General features: G+C 42.1%; 1 protein-coding gene across 1 annotated transcript in view; it reads right to left on the bottom strand.

Moving 5' to 3' along the window:
- PDHX (pyruvate dehydrogenase complex component X) overlaps window positions 1-11757 on the bottom strand; it is a 107468-nt gene extending 95711 nt beyond the window's left edge. The window contains exon 1 of the mRNA XM_054026920.1: window positions 11528-11757. Within this exon, the coding sequence (XP_053882895.1) occupies window positions 11528-11669 (142 nt within the window). The 5' untranslated portion in view covers window positions 11670-11757. The remainder of the gene's footprint in view (window positions 1-11527) is intronic.
- Between the last annotated feature and the right edge of the window lie 671 nt (window positions 11758-12428).

Raw genomic sequence — 12428 nt, 5'->3', positions numbered from 1 at the left:
ATTTTAGCATTTGTAAAAGTGAATCCAGAGACTATTCCCAATCAAATTCTGTTTTGTGGCTGTATTATCCACAGGGATTAATAATCTTTCTTTCTGATCACTGTTGGTCCAGGACTAGTGCTTAGAAAAGTTACTGGTCCTGAGAATATTTGTACTAGTTTGCCAAACCCTGTTTATCCTTGAGAATATATGAAATAGTGCACCTCACAGCATGGGTCCATGGCTTTTTTTACTCAAATATTTTCACTATGTTATCATATTATGGACACCCAGAATTAGAAATTATCACTGTATAAGACTTGAAAGCTTTCATAAAATACACAGACTTGGTTCCAGTTCTAACAGTCTGTTTTGAGACACTGGCCTCAATTAGTATATCAAACCTGAAAGGCTGAGAATAAAACATGATAAGAATACTGTGATTTAAAGTGCTTAGGTCATGAACATTCAATAATTTTATTAAGGTTTACCACAACTCAGTTTCCACACAAGCATTTCTTTATTAGTCCAAAGGCCACTTGGTGCTGGCTACATCCAAAATACAAATATAAGCATATATACCTGTATTCTATACCTTAGTAACAACAACAGTTACTGTATAAGCATTGGCCAAATACACACAACCAGATCTGGGCCAGGAAATACCTTCCCATCATGATGTGGCTCCAGAAGGGCAAGGAAAAGCTCTGACAAAGAACCCCTAGAAAACATTGCTGCTTTATATAACAAACAAGCAATGTCTTTGATGGTTAGTGGACCTTAGCTAAAGTAAGCTGAAGCAGTTTAGATTCCCCTCTGCTTTCTTCAAGAATTCCTCCATATTTCACTTTGCCACATTTTCTCCCAGCTACTGGACTAACCATTTCTAACCAGTTACATACTGCATCTGGTGTCCACTTAACCATGTTTTGTTTATTTCTATAGCTTAGCCCAAACTTTAAATAAGATAACACTGGTATTTCCAAGGTCACTATGAGTTTAACACAAACAAACCACATTTCTCATGAGTTTGTTCTTTTTGGTCACATGCTTCAGGCCTATCACTCATGTTAAAATCCAAACAATTTAAAACGCCGAATGTGGGCCTATATACAAATAGTAATAAGTGGACACACATCACAGAAAAGCAGAGATCTCTAGCTTTCCAGTGATATATAGCATTCATTTCTAGCCATGGTGGCTCACAAATACCAGATGTTAAGCCTGGTCTACGCTTAAAGCTTATACTGGCATAGTGATGTTAGTTAATGATTTTTTTTAAAGCTACTATATTATAAGGCCTAGCGTAGATGCACATACCAAAACAGTGTTTTTTCCAAGAGAGACATAAGCTACACTGGCACTTTCTAGCATCACTAGGAGCAGGACAACCCTTATGAAAAGCTGGTTGGGAGAAGGGGAGAAGCTGGCAGGTCCTAAACCCACTAACCACTCCTTATACCCTGGTATAACACCACCACCACTGCACTTCTACCAGATTTTTCATCTGGAAACACAAAGCACAGGTGGGTTTAAGTATTATCTTCTTATTACAGATGGAGACACTGAGGTCCAGATCCTCAAAGGACACAGGCGTTGCTCTGCTCAGCATTCCAATAACTAACCCCTAGATGCCAGCTGTCTAGTGAAATCCTCAGTCCTGAGATAGGTACCCAAGCTTCCCACACAATTCATAGGGAGAGTTAAGCACCTAAGACAAGGATCCTAAGAAGCCACCTAAGCTTGCCAGCAGCAGGAGGCCCAGGAAAGGAGAGGGTCTTGGGTGTCTAAGCAACTGACACAGCAAGCCCGGCTGATGGACTGGAGATTAGTGCCTCCCATCACTCAGGATCCTTAGCTGCAAATCCTCTCCTAGAGCTAGGTACTTAAGCCACGTCAGCTGCTTAGAGAGCCCAATCTCTCTCTGTGTCTCTCCTGCTCACCATTCTCACACTTGCCTTCCATTTCCCTGTGTCCCTAGCCATTTTTTGTGTGTAGATGCTCTGCGTCTGGCCCTCCTACTGCAGGGTTTGACAGGTATAAGGCATGCTGAAAGCACACCTACAGGTTTGGGCCCCACTAGCAAAACAGACATTCCCCACCTCCTAGTTTAAGAATTTTGCTTTGGGGTCTCTGGGACCTGAGCAGCTCATTAGCTGTGGGATAGCATCAGGACTTATTACAAAGTAGCAGCCGTGTTGGTCTGTATCTGCAAAAAGAACAGGAGTACTTGTGGCACCTTAGAGACTAACAAACTTATTTCAGCATAAGCTTTCGTGGGCTACTTCTTCAGATGCATAGAGTGGAACACACAGCAGATATTTATACATACAGAGAATATGAAAAGATGGAAGTACACATACCAATTGTAAGAGGCCAATCAATTGAGAAGAGCTATCAGTAGCAGCAGAAGAAAAAAAACTTTGAAGTGATAATCGAGATGACCCATAAGAAGGTGTAAGGAGAACTTAACATGGGGGGGAAAAAAATTCAATTAGTGTAATGACCCAACCATCCCCAGTCTCTGTTTAGGCCTAAGTTAATTGTGTCTAATTTGCATATTAATTCGAGTTCAGCAGTCTCTCTTTGGAGTCTGTTTTTAAAGATTTTTGGTTGCAAAACTGACACCTTCAAGTCCGTCACTGAGTGATTAGAGAGGTTGAAGTGTTCTCCCACTGGTTTTTGAATGTTATGATTCCTGATGTCAGATTTGTGTCCATTTATTCTTTTGCGTAGAGACTGTCCAGTTTGGCCAATGTACATAGCAGAGGGGCATTGCTGGCACATGATGGCATATATCACGTTGGTAGATGTGCAGGTGAACGAGCCCGATGGTGTGGCTGACGTGGTTAGGTCCTATGATGGTGTCACTTGAATAGATATGTGGCCAGAGCTGGCATCGGGCTTTGTTGCAAGGATAGGTTCCTGGGTTAGTGTTTTTGTTGTATGGTGTGGGGTTGCTGGTGAGTATTTGCTTAAGGTTGGGAGGCTGTCTGTAAGCGAGGACTGGTCTGTCTCCCAAGATGTGTGAGAGTGAGGGATCATCTTTCAGGATAGGTTGTAGATCTTTAATGACGTGCTGGAGAGGTTTCAGTTGGGGGCTGAAGGTGGCAGCTAGTGGCGTTCTGTTATTTTCTTTGTTGGGCCTGTCCTGTAGTAGCTTTGTAAATGCCAGCTGGTAGAAACTTGGGCATCATGGTCTCATCCTACAACTTTACCGTCAAAGTGGAAAGTCAGTATGAGCAGAGCAAAAGACTTTTGATGTCATTTTCTTAAGGCTGCTACAATCACTTCTGGACCAGATCATACAGATTTACTTTAATTTAAGCAAAAATCCCAGTTGTTCATTACAAACAATTAAGATTATGAGGAGTAATTCCCCTTCACCAAAAACAAATCTATACTCAATAATCCTGCCTTTGTATTAATAACGATTAGCATTTATGTAGCACTTTCCAGATTCAACAATGTGTACAACAATTAGCTAATTCTCACAAGACTCCTGGGAGGTAAGCAGTATACTTATTTTATAGGTGGGGAAACAGACGTTTCAGTGACTTGCACAGAGCTTCACTGTGGTGGTAGTGGAGCTGGAATTAGACCTCATGAGTTCTTGGCTTCCAGTTCCATACTCAGTACACCAGACCATGCTGCCGCCATCAATATTTTAATAGCCATCTACTGTTTATTTAGGGCCATTTCTAAATCTACAACCAATTGTATTTAAGAGAATCAATTTAAAATGTTTTTTAACACAAACCAATTGCTAACTTGAAACCCTCACTGAGGCCATAACGATTCCATATTTGGTGACCACTTTAGATTTAATTTAACGGATTTGAAAAATCCTGTGGATTTGCACTGCACTTTATCTTCCAATGCACTGGTCAGAACTTCTATGCTCACTGCTTATAATTGTTTCACCTGCCTTGAAATGGGTACAGCAAGCGCTTTGTCAAAACAGAAAAGCTGCAGTGAACTAGATACAAGTACCCAGTCAGTTGTAAAGACAAAATTTATTACGCTTCTATATCAGTGCAAACATAACACAGCAATAGCTGAGATATAAAAAACTACATTAGGGGACTATTTTCCTCTCTCTGTGAAAAAAGTGCACCAGTGTCTTCCCTCATCAAGGTTCTAGCCCTATATTGCATTTAATGTGCAGCCCTATAGAGTTTTAGAATGCCCATTCCCTCTTCAAATATAAATTTAGTACAAACCAATTTGCTGCTATTATGAAGCAGATCTTCTAAGCTTCATTACTTTGACTAGTCTACATATGGCATTGCTGGAATTTCATATCAAAACTCTCTGCTTATGGGAGCACATTATGTGAACCAAAGATCTATAGTAGAGGGCTGGATCAATGCCAGATTACCCAGTAACATTTCACTTCAGCTCCTCTCTCTCTCCTCCCTGCACATCTTCTATATTCCATGAGGGTCAGACACAGCTCATTCCCTTAATACTGGTGCTCATTAAAATAACATTGTTCAAACCACTCTAAAGATAACACACTTGCACCATCTGCAGGTTAGACAAAATACAGATACTATAGCATATGTACCTCAGGAAACATTACAGCAAGGCTAACAGCAAGAAATGTTAATACTGCAATTACGGATTACAACGGGAAAGTGTGCTTCTCTTAGATTGGTACAAAATGGGTACAATTTGAATTAGTCCACTTTTGCTCTAGAACCTGTTTTAAGAAGTCTTCAACTGCCATGGATATAACAGGAAAATCTTTAAATAGAAAAAGTCATCACAATTATTTAAAGTTCTAGTCTGACTTTAAAGAGCCTGTGATATGTGACGCAGTGTAAAGGCACAGAAGAAGAAATGGATGTTGGATACCAGTGACTCCCTAACCAGTACTTGCTGACTATCTGCAGGCAGATGTTTGATCAAGCAAAAGGTGCTGGCTCTCCTCCTTTCCTATTATCTAGTCACATTAACAGACAACTGAAAAAACATTACTTTCTTACTATTACTTTCCCACATAACGTCCCTTTGGAACTGCAGCAATAGTTTATCGGAGCATAGGGTTGCCAGGCGTCCAGTTTTCAACCGGAACGCCCGGTCGAAAAGGGATCCCGGTGGCACCAGTTGGCACGGCTGACTGGGCTGTTAAAAGTCTGATTGGCAGCACAGTCTGGGCTGGGGCTAAGGGCCTGCCCTGGCTCCGTGCAACTCCCAGAAGTGGCCAGCATGTCCCTATGGCCACTAGGCATAGCTGCAGCCTGGGAGGCACTGCATGCTGCCCCCGCCCCTAGTGCCAGCTAATCAGCTTCCATTGGCTGGGAACTGCAACCCATGGGAGCTGCGGGGGAGCACCTGAGGGTGCAAGGGCAGCCTCCCTGGCCACCCTGTGCCTAGGGGCTGCAGGGACCTGGTGGCTACTTTCTGGGAGCCGCGGTAAGTGCCACCAGGACCCTGCACCACACACACACACACACCCCCTAAAGGTCATCTACTCCAATCTCCTCCACTGAAGCAGGACCAAGAATACCTAGACCTTCCCCAACAGGTGTTTGTTTAACCTGCTCTTAAAAATCTCCAATGATGGGGATTCCACAACTTCCCTTGGAAGTCTAGTCCAATGATTTATTATCCCTATAAGGGAATTAAGGGTTTCCTAATATCTAACCTAAATCGCCCTTGCTGCAGATTAACCCCATTACTTCTTCTCCTATGTTCAGTGGACATGGAGAACAATTGATCACAGTCCTCTTTATAACAGCCCTTACCATATTTGAAGACTTATCAGGACCCCCTGTCTTCTTTTCTGAAGATTAAAAATGCCCTGATTTGTTTTGAAACTTTCCTCCTAAATCAGGTTTACTAAACCTTTTATCATTTTTGTTGCTTTCCTCTGGATTCGCTCTTAATTTGTCCACATCTTTCTTAAAGTGTGACATCCAGAAATGGACACAATATTCCAGCTGAAGCCTCACCAGTGTAGGGGACAGCAGACACTTACCTCCCGTATCTTACATACAACTCTCCTGTTCATACACTCCAGGATGATATTAGCCTCTCTTGCAACTGCATCACACTGCTGACTCATATTCAATTTGCGATATACTATAACCTCCAGATCCATTTCAGCAGTACTACAGTAGAACCTCAAAGATACGAACACCAGAGTTACGGACTGACCGGTCAACAAGACACTGTGTGAAACTGCAAGTAACCAATAAGGCAGCAGCGGAAACCAAAAAAAAAAAAAAAAAAAGCAAATATTGTACTGTGCCTGTATTGCATCTTAAAGGTAGGCACATCTGGGCTGCTTGTCCCCACCCCACCCCCATGCGTGGGGCAGCCACTTACATCTAAGAATGAAGACGCTGGGGCTGCCAGCCCAAGGCAGCCAGCAAAGTAGGAGCAACGCTGGGATCTCTGGCTGGAAGAAGACACTGTTTTCACACACAGCCCTTCCAGGAGGGGCAACGCTGTTTATCCCGCTTTCGGCCAGGGGAGTGGGATTAAGGTTGCAGTCCGACCCAAGGAAAGAAGCTATCTACAAGGAAGTTGCCCGCACTGAGGAGGGAGTCCGAGTTCAACTGCTGCTGGAACCTGGCTTGGAATGTCAGCTGCTGGAACTGAAGCCCAAACTGCACTTTGTAACTCTGAACAGACAACCTCCATTCCCGAGGTGTCCATAAGTCTGAGGTTTTACTGTACTGCCTAGCTAGTTATTTTCCATTTTGTAGTTGTGCATTTGATACTTCCCTCCTAAATGTACTTGTCTTACTGAATTTGCTTTGCACTTGTCCTACTGAATCTCATCTTGTTGATGTCAGACCAATTCTCCAATTTGTCAAGGTTGTTTTGAATTCCAATCCTATCCTCCAAACTGCCTGCAACTGCTCACAGATTGTGTTTCTGAATACTCTCCGCTCTATTATCAAGTCATTAACGAAAATATTGATTAGTACTGGACATAGGAGAAAACCCAGCAGGACCTCACTAGATACATCTCCAATTTTGAGAGAGAACCATTGATAACTACTCTGAGTACAGGCTTTCAACCAATTTTGCACCCTCTCTCACATTCCGGGGCACAATCCAAACCAGTGAGGGTTTGTGTCACCACCTGCCCTGCACCCTTACGTGCCTAACAATGCCTTGCTGATGTAGCTCCCAATTTGAGCCCCTCACAAACAGCATGCAGGTCACACCATACATGTCTGTATATAGCTTGTGTCCTGGTCCAGCCACTCTGACACTAGCAGCCTTTCACCTGCACACCAGCCACACACTGGTTTCCAGCAGCCTTGTTTACTACTTTCAGAGTGACCGCAACACACTTCCAGTCCTGGATTGTTCCCAAAAATGTGTGTTTTGCACTGCCCAGCCCTCTCCTGGGCAGTTCAGATATTAGACATCCATTATACCTGTAAGAGGTCAATGTACAACAGTTTGCTACTTTAACTGGAGTTACCAAACAATTCAGTTTAAACACAACACTGATTAGTTCGGAGTACAGAATAAAAAGTTTATTATACTACAAAGAGAGAGGTTTTGAGTACAAGTACAAGGCACTAAAATCAGAAATGGTTACAAGAGAAATACAGATAAAATGGTTCCTAGTAGTAAGACTCAACTTAAACTAGACTTGGTTCAAGATAAAATTCTTACATGTTCCCAGCAACATAGCTGGGCAAGTTCTTCAGTCAGAATCTGCCTTGAAAGTCTAAAGGGTTGGTTCCTTTGTCTTTTTAGGTGAAAGTGAGTAAGAAAGAATCCCTGGGGTGTTTTTACCCCTCACTTTTATAGTCCAGTCCCATTTGAAGTGGATTCATCTAAGGATTACCCCCTCAAAGCAAAGTTTATTCAAACAGTAAAGAAGGTGATGTGTAGTCTGATCATGAAGGTGCTCTCCTGCTCTTCCTCCCTTGTATATGTTGAAGTGCAGATTTGCCTTGTCTTTCTCTTGCTGTCTGAAGGACCTCGTTTACTATTTGTCTATAAATTGAGGTAAACGCACATTCCTTTAAGACAGCCCCCACTAGGCAGGAGTGGTTAAGCAGCTCTATATGGGTCTGAACATGTGCTATCAACATCATATAGGGGAAAATTATAACTTCACATATAGTCTTGTTGCATACATTTCACCATATTATTGACCAGCAAGATATTTTTCAAATGATATCTCACAAGGCATATTTTGTACAAAGATTATTACAGAGGTATATAGGGTGTGAATACCAGGGTGCATTGGGTCACACTCACCTTCTAGTAATTTCATCTAGACCACATTTCCCTAGTTCACGTATGAGAATGTCATGTGACACTATGTCCAAAGCCTTACTAAAAATCAAAATATCTCACATCTACTGCTTCTCCTCTATTAACCAGGCCAATAAGCCTGTCAAAGAAGAAAATTAGGTTGGTTTGGTATGATTTATTCTTGATAAATCCATGTTGACTAATGCATATAATCCTATTATCCTTTAGGTGCTTACAAATTGATTAATAATTTGTTCCAGTATCTTTCCAGCTATCAAAGTTAGGCTGACTGGTCTATAATTCCCCTTTTTAAAGAGGTACTATGTCTGCCCTTCTCCAGTCTTCTGGGATCTCCTCTGTCCTCAGTGGGAGCACACTTCTTTGTAAGTATACATGAAAGTTGAAAAAAAAAAAAAAAAAAAAACAATTCTTAACAACAGAAAACACATTTACAAAGTATTACTAATAGGTCATGGTGTATTTTTAAAAGTTTAAAAACTCACCCAGGCTTGAAACACATCCAAGACACCTATTAACCAGAGACTGATATGCCAAGTGAGAGAAGGACACTACCAATGAGGTTGAGAAACAACATCCTGGTAAGAAACCCATAGTTCCTGGGAAGGGGGAGAAATTTTGCCTATCAAAGTACTGCCTCTTGACCCTCCTTGGTGTTCCTTCCCATCATTTTCTGGCTAGTAGGTGTGTCATTAATTTGAAAGTCTTCCTTCCATCTTATATATAGAATTCTCCTCTTCCTCATAGTCAATTTTTGGGTCTTCCTTTACCTGCCTCTAGAATGGCTCATAGTTTTCCTAAGTATCAGAGTGAAAGTGACATGATTCTTGATAGTTTTACCACTGACCCTCACCAAAACATACCAGAGTCTTATCAATTTTTCTCTGCTCCTACTTCAGAAGCTATAAGCTGCAACAGCAGCAGCAAAAAAACTGTACACATGTAGAATCAAGTAGACAGGAATACTATCTTTGCAACCATAAGTGATAGAAACCTAATTATTTTTTTAAAATAAAAACTTGCATTCTGCAGAAATTAATGACTGAGAGAACTCTGAGAGAACAGTCCAGAAGAGAAGTAAATACTCCTTCTTGTTCTAGTAATTTTCACTGTATTAAAAAGTAATCCACTCACTGGTGGCAAGTACATGAGTTGATTTTAGAACAATAAGAGCAAGGGAATGGGAGTCATGGCCCTGCTTTTGTTCCACTAATAACTTGGTATGGGACACCAGGCAAATTACTTTGTTTCCTCTATGCTTCATTGCTCCAGTGTCCCAACAAAGCTGTAAAATAGGAATACTCCTACTTATCCTTATCACAGGAGAATACGAGATTTAATATAAAATTGAGTTCCATAAACGACAGAGAGTTTTGAGTTCCTTTGATGAAAGGTGCTGTTGTAAGTGCAAAACACAGGCTGTGGCAAGTGAAGCAAGACAAAGGTAGAAAGACTTGTCAGCTATTTTAAAATGCAATTTGAAAACTATATATTAATCTGAGCTCTTATTTAAGAAAATCCTTTTATGTGGTTTGAAATAAAAAAAAAATTCATTTTACTACAGAATTTAGACATACACCCCAGAAAATGAGAGATGTCGGAAAAAAGGTTCAAACCTCAACAGAAACATGCATTGCCACCACCTTCACACTCCCGCCCCGGCCCCCCCCACACACACGACAAAACTAAATGCTGTCATTTAGGCAAGCAATATAGCAAGTAGGACTAGAACCAGGAATCCTTAATCAGGCAAAACACAGCGAACTGAAGTTTTGCCTAGGTAAGGACTGTAGAATAAAGTCTATAGGGATAAGCAGAAATAAGTGAAATTAAATTCATAGATCTAAAAAGCTCCAAGTGGCTTCGCTGTGACTCTCCCACTCTACTTCCACTCCTATTTAAATAAGCAGCTCCCATCACAGCTGTCTCAATTCCTTTCCACTTCCTCAGTTATTTCACCCATCCCCTTTATTCCCTGATCACTCAACGATTTTCACTTCATTTGTCCTTTTCTGATCAGAGTGCTCAGTTCATTAGATGACTCACTGAAGAGGTACCGTATTAAAATAAATAAATAAAAATAGGTATCCTGTTTAAAAAATGGCACCTACACTTACTGAAATTTTGAGACCTAATTAGGGAGTCACAAGCAGCAACTCCAATGTTACAGAATTTGCAGGAGGTGGGTTTAAGTAACAAAATATTTAGAAATTCTGAAGTTGTTTCAGTTTCACAATGGTCTAAAGGCACCATTTTTTGGCAAAATTTTGGCAAAATGGTCACTTTCCATAAACATTTGTGAAAATGTTAGCAAAACTCAAAATATTTCAATAACAGTGACAATTTTGCAAACATTTTCCGTTCATAAAGATGAAAAATTTCATTCAAAATATTTCAATCAATATGTCATCTCTAATCTACAGACTTCTCCTCCTGCAGTACTGCTACAAATGTTCCCCTGGCTGAAACACCAATAATTACTACCAGGTTTAAAAGATGTTCATTTTAGCTGCAGACCAAACTCTGGCTCAGAGAGACAGAGAGCAAATTCTGGAGTCAGGAATCCTCCCTTCAGAATGAAAGGTTGCTCCCATTTTAAGTTCTACATTTGACCCTCCAACTTGTACAGAATGCTTTCTTTTGTTTTACAGATTTTCAGACTTAATCTCACACTAAATTTTTTTTATATATATATAAAGGAGCCAGGAGCAGAAAAATGGATGGAGGTAAATCACAGAAGGAATTTGGGAGTTAGAGGGCTTTGAGAAAGTACAATTCTCAGTATTCTTTAGCCACTCAACTCAAAAGCAGCCACAACTATCATTAGAAAATAGTCTAAACCAATTTGCCATACGCTTTGTCCTCTAGACACCAAATTTGATGCCATACCACCATCTTCCTTTCTCCCCACACCTTGCATCCCTCATCCTATTTTCACTGGCCAGAGCATCGTTATCCACCCCCTTCATTCTCTTCCACTGGCTAATCATAAAGTCCACTCTGCTTCTCCCCCCGCCAAACCTCCACACCCCAACATTACTGCCCACTCACTCCAGCAGGTACCCCCATGGACCCTCTCCTCTGTCCAGGTCACCTACCCACCATCATACCCTGCTTGCAGAGATACACCCCTAACCACAAACTCCTCGCAGACACCTGGCCTCTGTCATTACCATCCACTTTCCTCGCCCCTGAAAGTCATTGCTGTCCCCCACACAGCTGCAGCAGTTCTAACAGTGTCACAGGCGGCCAACTAAAAACCGCCTGTTAGTGACTGAGGCCAAATACTCACCCAGCAGCTCATGGCTCCTGTGCAGAAGCCTCCAGCCTCCTCCAAGGCGGAGAGAAGCACAAGCCCCCGCGACTAGTCTCCCACCCAGGAGTAGTTTGACCATCCCTTTGCTGTTGCAGCTCAGCCACAAGGAGGCTGCCATCTTGCTCTCCTCCCACCCAAGGCTAGGGCTGTCCAACTCACTGCCTGAGAGAAAAGATAGCCCCGCCCGGTACACCCAACAGCTGTCCCACCCCTAATTGTCTCAACACAAATAAACACCCCCTTGCAGCCACGGCTAATGTGTGCTCCCTTATGGGGGAACCCACTACTCCTCCCTCCCCACATACAGATGGAGCAGGACTAGCTACCTCCCTGCACAAGCCAAAAGACACACACTTCAATTCAAAACTAGATGAGTGTTGCTGAAGTACAAGGGTCAGAGATTCATTTGTGTCGAGCACCTGCCTAGGGCAGAGCTTCAGGTGGTGTTTAGGATTTGATTTCCCCAGAATATCCTTCGTTTCAGGTATTGCCAAACCTGAGCGTTCAAAAATCATCAGAGACCCAACATAACGTGATAAACTTAAAAAGCGTGATTTTTTTAAATAATACATTTGGGGTTTGTTGGCTATCTCGGTTAGGGTTCACTTGGATCACATTTTCAGGCTCTCCTCCTCCGTGACAAAAGCATTATTTTTAATGACAAGCGAGATTCACACCTAACAGCCACCTAACTGCAGAAGCGGCGGATTTAAAGCGAAATCCACAGTACAGTCATAGCGTTGGCAACAGTGATTGGTACTTTGCGGCTTGGCCCCACCGCACTAAGCGAGGTCCGAAGGGGGCCCTGCCCAAGAGAGCTCAGGAGCTGGGTCTAAGACGAGAGACGACGGCTGGATAGGATAGACCGGGGCCCGTG

This window comes from Malaclemys terrapin, chromosome 4 (assembly GCF_027887155.1).
Source record: "Malaclemys terrapin pileata isolate rMalTer1 chromosome 4, rMalTer1.hap1, whole genome shotgun sequence".
Lineage (NCBI taxonomy): Eukaryota > Metazoa > Chordata > Testudines > Emydidae > Malaclemys > Malaclemys terrapin.
This window is presented reverse-complemented; position numbering and strand designations above follow the sequence as displayed.